This window comes from Cotesia glomerata, linkage group LG7 (genome assembly GCF_020080835.1).
Source record: "Cotesia glomerata isolate CgM1 linkage group LG7, MPM_Cglom_v2.3, whole genome shotgun sequence".
Classification (NCBI taxonomy): Eukaryota; Metazoa; Arthropoda; class Insecta; order Hymenoptera; family Braconidae; genus Cotesia; species Cotesia glomerata.
Genome location: NC_058164.1, coordinates 7,404,567 through 7,424,740, shown reverse-complemented (window position 1 = coordinate 7,424,740; position 20,174 = coordinate 7,404,567). Strand labels below are relative to the sequence as shown.

The window sequence follows — 20,174 nt, the reverse complement described above, 5'->3', positions numbered from 1 at the left end:
TTTATGTCCGTGAATTTAAATTTAAAATTCAATAGTGGTAAGAAAAAAATAGGTATACCATCAATTTCGGGAAAATTTTTATTTTTTATAACCATGATTTGTTACTTTAATTTTTAATTATTCACACTCGAGACAAAATGATAAACTTACGATGAAATATAATTATTAAAATTGAATAGACTTTTATTGGATATGCAATAACTTTAAAAAAATTTAGTCATCAGAATGAGCAAAAAAAAATTTATAGTCATTAGTTAATCATGGATGATAATAAGTTTATTCCATTTTTGCACGCCTCATAGCGCGAAGCGCGTGAGGTTGTGCTTTATACTCGACTCGTCAAGGTCAAGCAATTTTGTGATCTTTAAATGTCTCTATCACAACCATATTACACTTATACAATAATATAAGTAGATGTACACGGAGAAAACACTTAAATCAAACCATCTTTTACTTTCTAAAATCATTTCATGTAGCTATTTTGAAAAAAAACGTTTTGAAAAAATTTTACGTGGACGTCCGGATGTCACCCCATTTTGATGTACCAATGATTACTCCCGAACAAATTGATATTTCAAGACCGGACCTTTTTATTAGTTTACGAATGCGATGAACTGGGTCCGTATTTCATATCAGTAGCCTAGGTTACGTATTTTTTTTTAAATTGAATTTTTATTAAAATTTATTACGATATAACCGTACAAAGACAAACGAATTTTTCTTATTTGTCACGTGAAAACTATGGCGCCAATTGATAAAGCTAGATTTTTTTAGACTGCGTACGCATATAACAAGAAAAAAGGGCGCTGATATTTAAAAAAAAAAAATACTCTGTAAGAAATTACTTAATTATAATTTTCTTTTTTTTTATCAGTTACACAATTTATTTTTTCTTAAAAAATGAATGAGCGTTATGAGGCGTGCACTTTTGGATTTTCCAAACTTTTTTTTTTTTTTTTTTAATAAAAATCTTTATGCATGAAATTAACTCTTTTTTATAGAGACTGTAAAAGTTTTTTATGAAAATAATTCATATTGAAAAAATTAATAACTCATGACAACAAATGATATATTTAAATAATTCGTATTTGAGGAGTTGAATTTCAAAAGGGTATCTTTTCATTTTTTATTAATCGAGATAAAAAACTGATTATTTTCAAGTGTAAATATTTTTATCAAACTTTTTTAATTTATTTATAAAGTGCTATCGGTTATGAAGCTACAATTCGATTTTCATTTAGAAATCTTTATAATTCTCGAAGTAAATAATATTTAAAAGTTAAAAAAACTACTCTTTTAAAATATGAAAAGATACCCTTTTGAAAATCACGTCCTCATTTTATTTAATTGATTAATTTCAAATAATGAATTCCTCATTAAAAATAGATATTCATTAAATCTTTCATTATTTGATAAATTAATAATTGAAAAGAGAAATTTTTGAATCAATAATTTTATTCAATTATATTACCTAATTGAAAAAAAAGTTATTGCATGCAAAGTTACGAAATAAAAATAATTAGTTTTAAAACCTAAAGTATTACTAATTAATTGGACTTATTAATGTAAAAAAAAAAAAAAAAGAAAAAAAAGAATAATAATTTAATCGATCCAAGAGATGAAAATTTAATCATACTTTAATATTTAACAATCATTGAGAGTAAAGACTGTTTGTTTCTTTGATTTCTCTTTAATAATAAATAAACTGAAAGGATCACCGGTTGAGCAGGTAGCGAATAGGGGAATTAATAAAGTAATAATAACAAATAACATTATTGGGCAATCAGGTGCGAGAAAAAGGTTCCGTAGGCCAACGACATCGTCACCAGGTTCGTTGACGAGCGATCAAGAAGTCTCAGCCAGTGTAAACAGATTCAAAGTCACGCGAAATCGTTTGGGCACAAAGAACACGAAAAATGAGCTTCAGCCAACCAGCGACAGCACTGCCACTAGCAGTACCAAGTCAAATGATTACAAGGTAGAATGATCAAAGAGGAGCAAAAGTCAGCTTGTAAAATGTTTTTCTGCTAAATTAGTATTGCTTGCCAGAGAATATAACCTTATACTTTGTCTAAATTACCTGAAATATAAGACAGCGTGGTTTAAATGTCGCAAATGTTACAATATCACTTTAGTGTCCCTTTGTCTTCTATTGTATCACGTCTCTCTATAATAATAAAAACGTACTCGCTACTTTTACTCCAATCTCTATTTAATATACTATTTCTACTATTTAATTTTCGTATACGGTATCAAATTAAGGTTTTTGAAAATGTAATTTTTAATAATTGCTTTAATTTTTAAATCTTGTACAAATTTCGCAAATCTTGGTCAAATTATTATTATAAAAATTACGGTAATTTTTTTTAATAAGGATCCTGGCTCCATTGTAATTAATTTAAAAATCAACATAGTTATTTTTTTTTCGAACAATTTCATAGCTTTTTTCCTTTAAATTTAATCAAAAATAGAAAAATTTTGATAATGTTTAGCCATAATTCATAGCTAAATTTGTCATTAAAGACAAATTTGGGAACTGGGAATAGAAAGGGTAGACCTTAGTGGACAGCCCAGACCGGGACACTTTTTTTTTTATTTAAATTAAAATCTTTTCAAAAATTGAAAAATTAATGTTTTGAAAAATTTTTTCTCTAATTATATGATAAAAATGTGCGATTGCTTGAAGAAAATTTAATCATGAAAATTCCAAATAAAAATGATGAAAGACAAAAATTTTTAAATTTATAAATTGAATTTACTTTATGAAATTTTGATTTTCGTAAATTTTTCAATTTATAAACTCAATTTGACTGAAAAATAAAAGATTTTAAGAAAAAAAAAATTTATCAACATTTTCGTTTCTTGGTATTTTAAAAATTATGACATGACCAAAAATAGGTGGAGCCGTGATTCTAAACAATTACCAAAATTATAATGTTGAATAATAATCATTTAAAATTCAATATTGTGTTCTAAATTCGTCGAAGGCATTAAAAATTTATTTAACTACTCGCGTAATATTAATGTAAACTTACTTCATTAATCATATATTACTGAGACCAATAATATGATTATAGATTGTATGCTACTATACGAACTGGTCGCAGTACAGAACGAAAATAGGTAAATTCATGCCAGAGGATATCCAACCGGAATTATGTACACACATAATTTATGCGTTTGGGTGGTTGAAGAAAAACAAATTGACCTCCTTCGAGTCAAATGACGAGACCAAGGACGGAAAGATTGGCCTATATGAAAAAATGATGACGCTCAAAAAAGCAAATCCTTCTTTGAAAATTCTTCTTGCTATCGGTAAGTACTTTTTGAGTGTAAGAATATTCGAATAGAAAAACCGTATTCCCCTCCGATAGATATCGGTACAGCATCCAGAAATTTCCGAATGATTGATGGAATTAGTTGACATTTTTTATGTTATACCATCTATATATAAATATATTTTTGCAGCTAGCTTCAAGTGTGATTAGATTTTATGACTTTTATTTAAATTTATACGGGACGTTAACTTCCGGATCACTTTTCTCGTAAACTAAGATAGCTAAGCACTTCTGCTTGGGCTTGAGCTTTAAATATTCATAAAAAGTTTCTTGACATAAATTTAGTTTTACTTTTTTACCAAAGTCTTTAGACTGTAAATTAATAATATTTTACTTTGTGAAATATAATGAGCCAATTTTTATAAATTACAAATAATTATTTTTTTAATAATTTAATCTTAATTTTTTTTTATAAAAGTATCTTATAGTTTTAGATAAATTCCAATAAAATCTGAGATGGAATAAAAATTTAAAGATAACAAAAAAAGAGCAATTAAACGGAAAAAATGTAAAGTGTTTATTCAAATGATTATGTCTGGTTGTTAAAAAATTAATGGTGCATTTTATTGCCAGTTTTTTTTTTTACTTTTTATTGGTACGTGTAAAACAAGTTAATTGTAATTTTATTCAAAAGTTAAATTCTTGAGAAAAATAAAAAAGTAAATAATTTATTCTTATTCAAAATTTTACGTAGAATTTCTGAATCATTAATAAAAAAATTTTTAAAAACCAATTTTTTTTTCACTTTGACAAGAAAAAGTTTAAAAAGCATTTTACCTATAAGGTTATTTTTTTTTTAATTTTAACTCTCAGATAAAAGCTTTTATTGACAGTTAAATCTATTTTCAATTTAATTTAATTATCGACGAAACTTTCCACGATATTTTAAAAAATAACTAGTTTTGCACGCCTCATAGCGCGAAGCGCGTGAGTTTGTGCTTTATACTCGACTCGTCAAGATCAAGCAATTTTGTGATCTTTAAATGCCTCTATCGCAACCATATTATACTTATTCATTAATATAAGTAGATGTACACCGAAAAACACTTAAATTAAACCATCTTTTACTTTATAAAATCATTTCATGTTGCTATTTTGAAAAAAAAAAACGTTTTGAAAAAAATTTTACGTGGACGTCCGGATGTCACCCCATTTTGGTTGTACCAACGATTACTCCCGAACAAATTGATATTTCAAGACCGGACCTTTTTTATTAGTTTAAGAATTCGATGAACTGGGTCCGTATTTCATATCAGTGGCCTAGCTTATGTATTTTTTTTTTAATTGAATTTTTATTAAAATTCACGGATACAACCGTACAAAGCCAAACGAACTTTTCTTATTTGTCACGTGAAAACTATGGCGCCACTTGATCAAGCTAGATTTTTTTAGACTGCGGCCGTATATGACAAGAAAAAGGGCGCCGATATTTAAAAAAAAAATAAAAAATACTCTGTAAGAAATTACTTAATTATAATTTTTTTTTTAATCAATTACACAATTAATTTTTTTCTTAAAAAATGATTGAGCGTTATGAGGCGTGCACTTTTGGATTCTCCAAACTTTTTTTTATTATCTTTAAACTTTATTGAATTTTATGATATGAAGTTTTATTGTAAAATAAAAAATAAAATAAAATAAAATAAATATAGAGTTTCGATGTCTTCGGAAATTGCAAAATACTTCAGATATCACATAAATAATTCATGTATCACATTTCAGTTTTAACATATAATGCATTTCATTTTGTGCAAGTTATATATGTTAATGGCCAATAAGAATTGTTGATTAAATTTAAACAATTACTCATCAAGACATGATGAATCTTCTCCAAAATTTATATATTATTCATAGTAAAAGTTATAAATAAATATTGGTGCCCGACCGTTATTCAATGCAGTCAATAATTGATGCATTGACCGAAATAATTTCATCATAATTAAATAAGCATTCCATTTAACCGAGATTTATCTGATTATTTATCCGAAACAATAAAATTCGTATTTTGAGTTTTATTTATAATTATTAACTAAGAAATGGAATCTAAAATTAGGTGGCTGGTCATTTGGAACGCAGAAATTCAAAGACATGTCATCGACACGATACGCAAGACAGACATTCATCTACAGCGCGATACCTTATCTGCGTGATAGGAACTTTGATGGATTGGATATCGATTGGGAGTACCCGAAGGGAGGCGATGACAAAAAAAACTACGTTCTGCTCTTAAAAGGTATCTATATATATTAATTCACATATACACAGACACACCTGACAAACTAAAAGCTCACTGATTAAATAAATCAATTATAAACGAGTTGATTAAACCATTAAACCGAATTCTTCCGGCTTTAATCCTTTTTATCCATCCTTTCAAGACTTTCGAACAGAATGTCGGTGCCGTATCAATTAATTATATTACTTAGAATTTCTAAAAAACCTTTTGCGCTATAATCCATTCAATCGTTCTATTTTTTCGTATTATATTTTAGGCAATTTATCAATAAATTTAATGAATATAACTTAAAATTTCAGTCATTTTATAAATTTATTTTGGGTTCAGTTATTAATAACATTTATACAAAATAATCAAATCCAATTCATTCGTGACAAACATAATATTAAAATAATACTATTAATTTATTTCATCCATTTTGGAAGGGAACCTTTTCATTTTTAGGCAAGTAATTGAAGGATCCAGGTTCGATTCTTGGCTTGGTACCCTCCTGGTTTTTTTAAAAAACGCTCTTCATTTTTAATGAGCGAAAATATGTTTAATTTGATTTACTCTGAGAAAAAAAAAATTTTGTCCAGAAAAAAAACTCGGCTCAACACAGTAAAAAATTTTACGTCATTTCGTCGAAAAATTTTGTGATAAATATTTAACACTTTTATGTGTAAATTAATTTAACATTTATTGTGTTAAATTGACACAAAAAAGTGTTAAATATTTTACATAAAAATTTTTAACACAAAATTTTTTGATGTATTGACGCAAAATTTTTTACTGTGAAGAATCGTTTAAAATAAATTTTGGTTTTTTGACAAAAGACTATCAATATCTATCATGATAATAAAATATTGGCATGAATTTTGATAGATTTACAAACGAATAGGTTCACTTGAATTAAACAAAAAATAATTCGATTAATTTGATCAATTCTTCAGACAAGAAAATATATTCTTGAAAATTATCAAGAATATATATTCTTGTGACAAAAAATTTTCTCAAGAGTAATACTTTTTTTTTCTCAGTGTATTCGAATGACTCATTAGAAATTGGAAAATATTTTTTTAAAAACGTACGAAACAAATTAATTAGATTGTTATGTTTGTCAAAAATGGATGGAGTTTCGCTAAAATGAAAACTTAATTTCAAAATAAATAAAAAATTACCCATCTTATTAATAAAATCATAATAATAATAATAGAAAAAAAACTGATTTTCAAGAATAAATTTCAATATTTGTTCTCTTTCATAAAAATATAATTGAAAGAAAAAGTTTTTAATTAATTTTAACATTTTAATTGAGTTTTTATAGCAACAATAAAATCAATAAATATTAAATTAGTAAAATAATTTCAATATTAAAATATACATTGATTAAAAGAACCTCTAGTTTTAGCAATTTTAATTAACGAAAGTACAATATATCATACACAGCTAGCCATCGACAGAACAAAAAGCATGATATTGTATATCAACTCCTTTCACACACTAAATTCTCTAACAAGATTTCAGTAACGATCACAAGCTAATGAATCACATCTCTCGATAATGAAAAGTGACCCGAAAATAATAAAAAAAAAAACAATTTTAGAACTACGAGAAGCATTCGAAGCAGAAGCCCAAGAGCGAAAGAAGCCGAGACTATTGTTGACCGCAGCAGTGCCAGTTGGCCCGGACAACGTGAAAAGCGGATATGATGTACCGGCAGTAGCGAGGTAATCACAATCACTAATTGGTTAGACAGCTCTTTAGGTGCAATAAATCAACATCGACAGCAAACGCGTCCCAGATCAAGTGGTAGAATCGTTAATTGATAGAATTATGGCGATAGTCCGGTCCTATCAGTACAAGTTCCGCTGGGTAGTCTGTGCACCCGGGCGCGCCGACTAAACGGACGGCTGAAGCATCAGGAACAGTTATAATTATCCAGACACATTGTGTCCCACGTAATTTAAGCTTCCACTGTATAAATAATCCCCACATCCATACACCCATCCATCCATCTTTGTCGCCACCCACTCCCACTGCCGCACAAAATCTATTACCCCTTTGCCCTTCCCCTTCTCTACTTACTCTGTAGCTTTAGTAGTCTACAGTCTATAATCTATTGTCTGTAGTCTTCTAAACTAATACGATAATTTATTAGGATTTAATGAAATTTGCTTGCTTAATAAAAATTTTGCAATATTTACACTTAAATAAAATAAAATATCATCAATTCATTTCTTAAAATACTGTTTGACATGTTGAGAAATCATTTCAATATTCCTCAATCAACGTTTGAAGCTCAGTGAGAGTCATAAAGATCTGAAAATTCCTTTTAATCAGACAAATATTGATTTAAACTTGCATTTAAAATTTATACATTTTTTTGTCAAAAAAAATTGATTTAAAGAAATAGGATCGATTTCCATCAATTTTTCATTACTAAAAATTTATTAATTCCAAATCGAAGATCACTGTATTTAAAGTACATAGCTTTATGCCTTAAAAATCGCACAATCTGAATTTTTTAAAAATATTTCTTTTTTAACAAAAATTTTAACATGAGAAGCACAGGGACAAATTTTGGAATGAGAAATTTTTATGTCAGAAAATAGAGACGGTAATCAATTTGGCCCAGTGTGAATTTTGTAATGTTTGATTTTAACGTGTGACTTTCGGGTGCGATTTGACAGGTGACATGTTAACAAAAAATTTCAAAATATCGTCAATTTATTTTATAGCTCCTATTTTTTCCTCCATGGAATAAAATATTTTTTTAACGTATGAAAAATTATATTCACACATATTTATTTTTCCATATTATATTAGCGAACATAAATGATAATAAATATGTTTATTAGTTATAATGTATACGCACTGACACAAAAATTCCTTCGATTCAAAAGAAAAATTCTTGAACCAAGAAATTCTTCTCGGTTTAATTAAATTTTATTTGATTCAATCATTTTGGGTCTTGAATCAAATTATTTCTTTTTCTACGTATAAAAAATTGTTCATTTGTGTTTTCGGCAAAAATATACTAATAAAAAATGAACTTGATTGAAAATAAAAATTGTCGAGTCAAGATTATCATTTTAAATAAAAATCATTTTGAATCAAGCAGAAAAATTCTTAACGGGAATTAACTTGAGCCAAGGACAACTTTTTAGCTCAAGAATTTTTCTCGCAAATCAAGTTTATTTTTTATCAGTGATAAATATAAAACACATTTATGTGTGGATGTAAATTTTGTGTATATTTTCATACACATTTTTATCATTGAAATCCATTACAAATTAGTTAATTAATAATGTATACCAGAATATATTTCGAGCAAATAATTATTATTTTCCTGAAACAAATATTTGTTTCAACAAATCCAAATTTCGTTAATGTTACAAATATTTCGAATATTTATTTTCAACACATCAGCTATAAATTTGATATTATTAAAATAAATATTTGTCAATTTCCAACAAGTTCAAAAGAGTTCCAATAAACGCGGTTAATTACTCTCAAATAAACCCTTTCTCATAGAGTGTCGACCTGAAATGAAATATCAGCTCTGGAAATCGAAAACTCTGGGGCTTCTATTCTGAAATGTATAGAATGTAGTATATAATACTAGATGGCCGTCAATCCATTAATCAACTAAACGATAATTAATAATCGTAGTTACCTGGACTTTATAAACTTGATGGCGTACGATTTCCACGGTAAGTGGGAGCGTGAAACCGGACACAATGCCCCTCTCTACGCGTCATCCCTGGACTCTGAGTGGCAGAAGCAACTCAGCGTCGACAATGCCGCAGCTTTGTGGGTGAGACTGGGAGCACCTAAGGAGAAGATGGTCATCGGAATGCCGACTTACGGGAGATCATTCACACTGTCAAATCCAGATAACTTCCGGGTTCATGCCGCCGCTAGCGGGGGAGGAAAAGCGGGGGAGTACACCAAAGAGTCTGGATTCTTGGCCTACTATGAGGTTTTTGCCTTTCTTTTTCTTTTTTATATCTTTCTTTTTATTATTATTACTTTCAAGAAGTTTATTTGTTTATTGCAAACTCAATTAGTTTTACAGCTTCCACGCTCGTGGCTTTTATTTCCCGGCAAATTATCTGATAAATAATAACGATAATAACAATTGTTAACAGTAAGATTGGATATTTAGCGATAATAATGCAAATACATTCTTTGCGGTATGAAAATTATCAACCACTTCCGCGAATCGAGTTGTTGTTTGAAGTTGAATTACCTTTTTATTGGCTTGGGTGATTGCATCACGGAGTTATCGGGGTTAATATTGATTTATTTTTAATTAATTATCTTTGCTGTTACATTGCATCGGTTTATGTTAATTAATATTACGTTTAATTTAGTTAATTAAATTCGTTTTGCGGTAAAATAAAAATAAACCATAATTTATAGATATTTTATAATTATACATGATCATTAATTCACAAAATCGTTAGTAAAAAAATAAAAATATTGGTAAATATGAGTTAAAAAAAAATTTTATTGATAGATTGATGTTTATAAGAATCTCTTACAACTCTCTACTTCCAACGCCATCTGTCTATAGTTAGGAAGCATTTCTATACCTTACATAAAAATAGTTATTTGTTAAAAAATTATGCTCGAGTTTTTATTTTCCAGAGTAACTTTTTTTTTGTAAATAAAAAAAAAATAGATGACCTATTTTAAAAAATAAACTTTCGGATTGTTGTCTAGGATCGAAGAAGGTTTTTGCGGAAATACGATGAGCTTTTGTGTAAACTTTTTTTTTCATCTAGTTTTTAAAACTAACAAGAGTTAGTTGTTAGTTAAAAAAAAGTTTTGAATAATAAATAATAATAATTTTATAATTAGAGAATTTTATTATTGTTATAATATTTGTTAATAATACCAAAAAATATAAACTATAAATTAAATAATAAAAATAATTTTTTTTTCTATTGAAAATAAGCAGCTAGTTTACAAATTATTAAAATTTTTTCAGCTTAAAACATTTTACGATATTTCCGAAAGGAAAGTTATTAAGTCCTCAAAGGTTGACGAATTCTAAAACGAATTCTAAACCTTTTGAACCAAGAGTTCAAATTTGTCAGATTTTTATTTAACAATTAGAAATTAACTAAAATCAGATTTCGCGAAAACTGACTCCTTGTGCAGGTTGCGTAAGAGTGGTGAGTAATAAGTATGAAAACGATTTTTAAGAAAGAACATCTCTATTTATCCGTAGAAAAATTTGAGTTGATCCTTTAATCCATGTTGTGCGAGTGTAAGGCCTTTAAGGTGGCTTTTTAATATAATTGTATTCGTGTGGCGTGGATTTATTAGGATTATTTATGTATGAATAGTTATTTCTTTTAAGAAAACTAGTGGATGTTATAATAGGTGCACGTCTGAGCTCATAAAGAATATCAGACACAATCAACAAATGTACAGAAAATACATATTAAAAAATATACGTATTTTTTTAAATTTTAATCTGTTGAAGTAGAAGTATAAGAGAAATATTTCAGTCGAGTTTCAAGTCGAGATTTCAAAAATCAATTTTATTATACGCTCAGCGAAGTGAGCGAGAAACAGATAGTGTATAAACATAAGGGTATCAATAAATACACTTTTGAAATCTAATTTAATTTTATATTTTTCACGAAAATTTACGAAAACTAAATTGACACATATTGAAGACACGAAAATATTAATCTAACTATGAAAAAGTTTTATTTTTATCATTTCAAATCAATTATGAAAGATAAGTTCAAACTAAACGGTAGTCACACACGCATAAAAATGATTTTGTTGAAATAACAAAAGACGGGATAACTGAAAAATATGTTCTGGTAACAAATGAGTTTAGTTATAGTAACAAATCCATTAATCGCATTAATAAAATGTTTCAAGTTGTACTGACAAACCAGTCTGTTAAATGACCAAATTAATTTGTTAACAATATTGTCCTAACAAAATCATTTTATTGCAATAACAAAACTAATTTGTTGCTAAAATATTTTCCAAATCAGATATCACTGATTATAGCATATTTTTAAATTATGGATTCTTATAAAATTTAATGTAACATTTAATGTAAATTTATTTGTTATTTTAATAGAATGATTTTGCTGTTTCAACAAAAAAATTTTTTATACCAACTAAATTATTTTGGCGAATCTACTTAAAGATTTTGCTATAGTAACCAAATTGTTTTGTTGTTATAACAAATCAATGGCCGCGTTCAAGTTTACTAAGTTCTTGGCAGATCTTAGCATATCTTGTAGCAACAACTTAAAGTAACTATATTGTTTTTTAAAAAAACCTATAATAAAACAATGCAAGATATATTTATTTAAGTGTGTCTAAATATTAATTTTTTGGTAGATAAAGTCAGCCCTACTCAGAACTTAGTAAACCTGAACGCAGCCAATAACTTGCTATAACCTAAATTTTGTTATTTTAACATATAATTTGTTATCCCTATGTTAACAAATGCATTTGTTACTAGAACATATCTTAGGTTATTTTAACAAAATTTTTTTCTGCGTGCAGTAAGACTCAATATAAAGACTTGAATCATTCATTGAGATACTTTTATTTATAGACTCAGATTCATTATTAAATTATTATTTAACTTAAGATGTGGAATATCATTGTATAAATCCCGAGTGTAATTATTACTATATAAATCAATAAAATTAAGAATTTATTTTATAATAAAATTTCAATTCCGACTTTTAGAAATGATAAAACTACACAGAAAAAAACACTTCTTGCACCAAGAAAATTTTAAGGAAGACAAAAGTTATTTTGGAGCAAGAAGAAATTTTCTAGGCTCAAGAAACTTTAACTCCACTCAAGAAATTTTCAATCTTCCTTAATATTTTCTTGAGCCAAAAAAATTTACCCTTCGGCCAAGAATTTTTTTTTCAGTGTAGAATTTGCAGTTTAATATTTTATCTATTATCAAACATAGTTTAAAAATAATTAAATAATAATAATAATAAAATCGATTCATTTTAGATATGCGAGATGCTTCAAAGTGGAGCAGCATATGTATGGGATGACGAGATGAAGGTGCCATACTTAGTGCAGGGCGATCAATGGGTGGGCTTTGATGACGAGAGGTCCATTAGAGGGAAGATGAAATGGATAAAGGCCTCCGGATATGGAGGTGCCATGGTTTGGACAGTCGACATGGATGACTTCAATGGAACCGCGTGTCCCGGAAACGTGAGGTACCCGCTGATAGGCGCAATGAGGGAGGAACTCCTCGGCGTATCCCGTGGCGTAAAGGCTAAAGATGTTGATTGGAGTGCCGTCGCGGCGACTGTCAGTGAAGTTGTCATTAAAAAACCAGAGCCCTACAAGATTCCAGCCTCAGAGGTTCTCAGCAAGGCTAAAAAGGTGTCGAAACCGACCTCACTAGTCATTAATTCACCGCCTAGAGGTTACTATCTTTTATCTTGATTTAATGTCTTTTAGTCTTTATGATGTTCCTTCTGTTTACCTTTACTTTATACTACGGCATTCATGATAAACGAGAATAGTCATTACTCACTACAATTAGATCATTATCATTAATTACGAAATTCGAAACCACAAATGTCAGATTCTTATTTTAAATTCAAGGAGTTATGGACTATCAGTTTCTTTAGTTTTTCTGTAATCACTCGATTATTATTACCTATTTCAATAATATTATTTAGCAATTATTAAGGTATAAATAGTTAGTAACGAGTCACGAAAATGCTAAGAATTTTGAAATGTCAAAGGGATTTTATAACTGTAGAATTTAGTTTATGTTTATTACTAACAATAAGTAAAAAACAGATAAAAAGTATACATTGTTAAAATTAGTATTTGTAATTTATAAATTTTTTGGTCTATCAAAAAATAATTGAACAAAACTCATCCACATTTCAACGTTCATTAATATTTTCTCAAGAATTAGAATTATAAATGGTTTAAAATTAACTTCAAATGTCGATATCGCTTATAAAAATGTATAATTAGCAAAAAGTGATTTTTTCACTTTTTTTTTAACGATTAGATTATTAAAAATTATTTTAATAAATTAATTAATTATTAAAGAAAAAATCTGGAAATTGGTTAACCGCACAGGCCAACCCTAGAACTTCCTGTTAAGTTTGTTAAAAAAGCATTCGACGCAGTTTTTAAAGCAAAAAAAAAAATGTACAGCTTTATATTGATTGGTTGAGAAATTTGAGACCTCAAAACGGGGAGATTCGATGAAAACTCGACTTTCAAAAATCAGACGCAAATCAATAACTTCCCTTTTTTCGAAAATTTTCAATTTTCTTAACGGGAAATTTTTTATTTAGTACAAATTTATTTGTTAAAATACAAAACTTAAAAATGGTTTAATTTCTGCTGATTTCAGTATCATAACAGTAAATATTATACAAGTTTTCAACTTATACTTTTTAATTTCCCGCTAAGAAAATTGAAAATTTTCAAAAATCGAGAAGTTATTGTTTTCACCCCGTTTTTCGAAAATCGAGTTTTCATCAAATCTCGACGTTTCGAGGTCCTAGGAAGCTTCCCTGACTATTCCCGCGATGGTGTCTGTGTGTATGTATGTGTGTGTAAATCTCTCATAACTTTTGAACGGATCATCCGATTCGATCAAAATAAGCGGCATTTTGAAGAGTTCCTTTGCCCCTAGAATTCTGATACTAATTTACAGAATTTGAGTCGATCAATTTTGAGAAATCTCAAAAATAAAATTTCCAAAAATTCGTTTTTTTGAAATATCTTTTAAACGGCTGAACTGATCAATTCCAAAAACTAATCAGCTTTTAACGTCAAAAAACCACGTCGATTGCCACCATCTCGGTCAAAATCGGTTAATTTGTTCGTGAGATATCGTTGTCGAAAAAAATTGAAAAAAATGTTTTTTTCAGAATTTCTATGAAATTTTTCGTCTGACCAGTTTTTGATTAAAGATTTTCCAAAAAACTCAAAAAACTGCGTTGAATGCCGTAAACCGCGAGAAAATCGGTTAATTTATTCAAAAGTTATTGCGGTTTGAAAATTCAAAAAATAGTGTTCTTTAAAACATCCTTTAGCCTTTTGAGCTCGAAGAGCTCAAAAGCACAGAACAGCGATTTATTTGAGCTCGGAGAGCTCAAAATTACACATAAATTATATTTTTGAGCTCGAAGAGCTTAAAAAATAAGTGAATTGTTGAGCACTTAGGTATGGAGGTAGCGGGAAGTTGCAGGGATGGCCTTTAGGGTCAACCGTTTTCCTATATTTTTTTTTAACCTCGAATGATTTAATTTGCGCAACCTTTTCAGTGCTTCAAACTACAACAATTTTATTGTTTTCTGTGGCATTATTTTTGTAATAAAGAAAAAAAAATAATTAATTTGATGTAATTTCATTTAATTTTTTTAGCTACATAATTAACGCAGAAAAAAATGAAATGTTCACATCAATTATTTACACCACAGCGAAAACCAGAAACTTTAATTTTTTCTAAATCATATGTTGAGTTAAATTTAAACTTTTAAATGTTCAAGTTCCCGCTTTCATGCAATTATCAAATAGATTTTTTTTTTTTCAAAAAATTTCGATATAATTCTTATTTCAATACATCCAAACGCAATGAATTTAAAAACTTCATCATTTTTGCGATAAAGAACCTCCAGTATTCGACGAAGAAGATTTATAATTTATAATTTCTCGATTAAACCGGCAACAAATCTTGAATTTCACCTCTAGCGTATTTTTAAAAAAAAAAAGAAAGAATTTTTTTTCAACAGATAATCTTACATTCGAACGATTTTCGCGGTGAACATTATTGAACTTTTTTTTACGATAGTATGTAAATCCATTTTGAATCCGAAATCGAGACATATTTCTCCGGAGATATGAATTATTTTTCCCTGAGCGAGATCTTTGAAATGGTTATGAAGAAAGCGTTAAAAATGTCGCTGAGACTGTTATTAAAAATTCCATTCTACGATTTCATTAGAAGGTGTTAACTTCCCTCTTTCTTAAGAAAAATAAAATACAGTTCTAAATGCTTTGTTTACTTTCTTTTTTTTTATTTGTTTTAATTCCAACAGACATACTAAGTATTAATGCGGCAAAATAGTAAATCTTCCAGATTAACTCCTCAAAACTTATAAATGTCAACATCTGTTTGTAATTCACTTCTGAAAGTCGCTTCTTTAATTTTTGTTTTTAATTTTCTAAGGAAAAAGTCCTGGAATCTTTGAAATAACAATAAAATTTTTTTGTTAAATAATTTATTATCTGAAAGTTAAACACTTCGTACTTTGTAAAATTGATTTATTGCCAAGAAGAGTTAAGAAATTTTTTTCTTGGGCTTACTAGACACTTTGAATTAATAAACTAAAATATATTATGAACAAAAGTTTGGTAATATTTTAAAAATAATAATTAAACAATAGATAAATTATTGTAAGTAGTTATCAAAAAAGTTTTGAATTTTAACATAATCTTCTGTTAGAGGTTAATTTAAAAAAGCGAAGACTAAATTACACCTTTATTATATTGCAGAATAAAAAAAATACAGTCTAAATAAAATAAAAAAAAAAAAGTTGAAAATATTTATTTTGTTCAAGGATCTTAAATCAAGTAATTTTTTTCCGGGAATAAAAATATTTCATATAAAGTTTAGAATATAAAAATTTAATATCGAGAGTTAAAATAAAATTTATGACCGTGATAAAAATTTCTAAGTATCTAAGTACACAATAATTAGTATTTTTAAACTTACGGGTTCAACGATTAATTTTAGAACAGGCCGTTCTTGTTTGAGAGAAACTGTAGGTTCTGATAAAAGTGCGCTACCGCGCCACCTTCTGGTGATTTTCAACAATGAAGTGAAAAATAGAATTCCGATCTCAGCTGTATTTACTCATGAAATAAATGGATGTTTAAAAAAAATAAATATCACGGCTGATCAGAAAGTTTACAGAAAAAAAAATTTACTTGAATTGAGTAAATAATTTTGTAGAATTTCTTCTTGATTTAATTAGAAAAATTATTAAACTAAGAAATTTTTCTTGATTTAAATAAATTTTACTTAATTCAAGAATTTTTCATCTTGGTTCAAGTTAATTTTTTTTTTTCAGTGTAGGAAATTGCGTGTGATTGCCGGCCTAAATATATTAATTACTATTAAACAAAACAATATTGAGCAAAGATTTTCAAAAAGGTTCTCCGGATTAATCATATGAAAGGACTCAAGAAGAAGTCTGATTTAAAAATTGTATTTTTCAAAAGTTATAGTGTTTACAAGCCCGTTAACTCTTGAAAAATGAAATACATAAGTCATGCAAAAATTTTTCCGTAAAAATTGCTTAAATTAAAAAATTAGTTTATAAGATAAATAACTGTGAAAAAAGAAGTGATTTAAAGTAGTTTTACTTTATTTAGAACGTGAACCACTGACGTTTTGTTACTTAACAAACTGGGCACACAAACGCGGGGGTGCTGGAAGATTTATTCCCGAGGACATTGATCCCAGTCTCTGCACCCACGTTGTCTACTCATTTGCAACCTTGAAAAATCACTTGCTGGTGGAGGGCAACGAAAAGGACCCGGAGATGTATGAACGGTTAATAGCACTCCGAGAGAAAAATCCGGACTTGAAAGTGAGTACTTTTTTTATTTAACTTTATATATAAGGTTTCTATTGTCCATTGGGTAATAAATAGATGAGAGGAATAATAAATTTTCTCTGCACAATACGGAATAGAAAAAATACGTCACGTGAAAAAAATTTGCGATTTATGCCTTAATAATTTATATTTTACATTTTTAAATTATATTGTCTCACGGCAATAAATACGTTGCATAATCCAGTAAAAAAACACCAGATAAATATTATCCGATTTAGTTTGGTGAAAAGTTTTATTTAAACGATAAAAACTCGTTTAATTTAATTTATAGAAAAATTATGTAATATTGGATGATTGATAAAAGTTTTTAAACAATACGTAAAAATAGATTTGTTTTATTTTATTTTATAGTTCAAGAGGCATTTAACTTTTAAATTGCCCAGTTAAATATTTCAACCTGAATACTACTTATAGCATTGCTGTTTTTAATTCTGAATAAAATTTTGAACTTAGTCAATTTTAGATTATTGGGGCAATCAAATTAAGGATTCTTAATATTTATCACAAAATATATATATAATGCAAAAATATTATTGTATTATTTTTTTTATTTTGCATCATATATATTTATGATGCAAAAATATTAAAGAATTTAATATTTCATGACTCTAAAAATTAAATTCTTTAATATTTTGTGACAACGTATCTTTACTAAAGAATAGAGCTTTTTTGAGTCAAATCAAAAATTTATGATTGATAATTTGTTCAGAAAACAAAATTATCTTTAATACTATAAAATATTAAATTTTCAAACTATTCTAAACCATTTAGGGTCCGATTTAATTTTTTTTTTTTTTTGTGAAAGCTCAGAAATGTAATTCTGGATTAAATTTTGAAGATCCAAAAATAAATAACATACTTTTGGTAAAAGTCATAGTTATTTAATTAAATTTAATAAATAAATTTTTTAATTGTAACTGAACGCTAAATTTTGATTAAAAACCGCACTCGGGATTCTTCGGCAGCCAGAGTGAAACAATTCAAGCTGTGAAACCCATAGAGACTATCAGAAATCCAGCAAATTACAAACTTTCGCGAGATAGATACAGAGTACGGCTTAACGAAAGTGAGATCGGTTCAGCGGAACAACATTTGATTTCTCCGTCTGTATTAGAAATTAATAGACGTACAGTCTATCTAATTAAGTTATTAGACGTTAAGTCTAAATAATTGTTCTGCTATATTATAGGGTCTTCAAATTCTCAAATTAATTTACGCTATTTAGAGTTAGGGTAAGAATAAGAGTAAATTAATTTTTAAACTGGAGATTTGTCAAGACTCAATTAAACACAAATAGTAGACAATAAGACTCATAGATAAGGTAAAAGCCCCAACAGACGATCATGTACAAGTATATGATCACTCCATGTATTTGTATACCTATATTTATGAATATAGATATACAAATACATGGAGTGATCATATACTGGTACGTGATCATCTATTAGGGATTTTACCTTACTTAGACGATTCACTAATAGACTCTGGGAAAGATAAACGATTTATGAGATTGAAGATTTCATTTCAATTTCAATCTTTTTAAATTATATCGAATACAATTTATTTTAGAGATAAGTTCCGGGATACACAATTGATAGCTTTGCATTGCTACATGTACAAACTAAAAGATTTAAAATAGACTTAATATATCCTCGATTTGTTCATTCAACTAAAAAATTTTGGTAAATTAACTAAAAGATTCTGCGATAATAACAAAGCTGTTTTATTGTTATAACATATGAATTACTTATTGTAACCTAGATTTTGTTACTGAGCAAGATCACGTCAACTGGACCCCCTATTTTCCACTTGATCATGAAAATTAAGTTCATGTATCTTTTTTATAAGTACATACCAAGATAAAATGATCCGCGAAACGATTTTTAAAAATTTCGATTTTAACAATAATTTTTTTTACAATGAAAATTTTAGGTACTTTTAATTAAAAAATGGATTGTAAATCAACCGTTAAAGTTAAATTAATGGGGCTTGAAGGATTTGTTTTTAAAATGTTTATATTTTAATAAAATATTAATAACTAAAAATTATTTGTTTATTATCATATTGTTAATTAACTTTTAAGTTAACAAATGAAAATTTCACTGACTTCTCGGTGGTCGCCTTAAGTTTAAAATTTATCGGTTACATGCGTTATTTATTAAAGTTTAAGATTTCAGAAAAAAATTTCACTGCTCGCGATTTGTTTAAACAATATAAATTTATTTATCACAGCGCGCCGAGCGCCAGGCGCTGTCAGAATACCGAGCCGTCGAACGTCAGACTATGTTATAGCTTCGATTAATTATAATTAAAAATAACAATTAAAAATATAACTATCAAAAAAATTTTATTATTATTATGATCAATATTATGACTAATAAAATAAGTAAATTCTCTATTATTAAAGAAAAATAGAAAAAACGAACTAGTAATAAATATTAAATTTTGTAGACATTTGTTAACTTTATTTTATTTTTTTTTTTAAACTTGGTTAATAAAAACTTTTTTATCTTCTGACACATTATTGTATTATTAATCTTTATATATATTTTCTCTGTGCGTGTGTTTGTCACTGAACTTTTTCTAAACGGCTGGACCAATTTTAATGAAACTTTTTGTGTGTCTTTAGGTGGATTCGAAAATGGTTTAGCTTCACAATTCAGTCCACGGAAAAATGTTTATTCAATTAAATTTTTATTTATAAATTGTTCTTGATCTTGGAATGTTTTACATTGGATCTGACAGACAGTATCGAATATTCATTTGAGAAAAAAAATTATAATCGAAATTCAAAAAAATTTTGTGTAATTGTGTTAAAATCAATCAGGTGCTAATTGAAATATGTCATTATAATAACGTTTTAATAATAATTTTCATCAAAACGGTCCAAACTGTAACAGCTCATTCAAATAAGCTTGAAATTTTTAAATTTAAGACGTG

At 27.6% G+C, this 20,174-nt stretch overlaps 1 protein-coding gene across 1 annotated transcript in view; it reads left to right on the top strand.

Annotated features, from left to right (window-relative positions):
• LOC123269841 (probable chitinase 10) overlaps positions 1 to 20,174 on the top strand; it is a 58,367-nt gene that overhangs the window by 24,072 nt on the left and 14,121 nt on the right. The window contains exons 3-9 of the mRNA XM_044735714.1: positions 1,788 to 1,978; positions 3,078 to 3,315; positions 5,392 to 5,571; positions 7,160 to 7,283; positions 9,229 to 9,538; positions 12,577 to 13,003; positions 16,990 to 17,207. Of these exons, the coding sequence (XP_044591649.1) occupies positions 1,788 to 1,978; positions 3,078 to 3,315; positions 5,392 to 5,571; positions 7,160 to 7,283; positions 9,229 to 9,538; positions 12,577 to 13,003; positions 16,990 to 17,207 (1,688 nt within the window). The remainder of the gene's footprint in view (positions 1 to 1,787; positions 1,979 to 3,077; positions 3,316 to 5,391; positions 5,572 to 7,159; positions 7,284 to 9,228; positions 9,539 to 12,576; positions 13,004 to 16,989; positions 17,208 to 20,174) is intronic.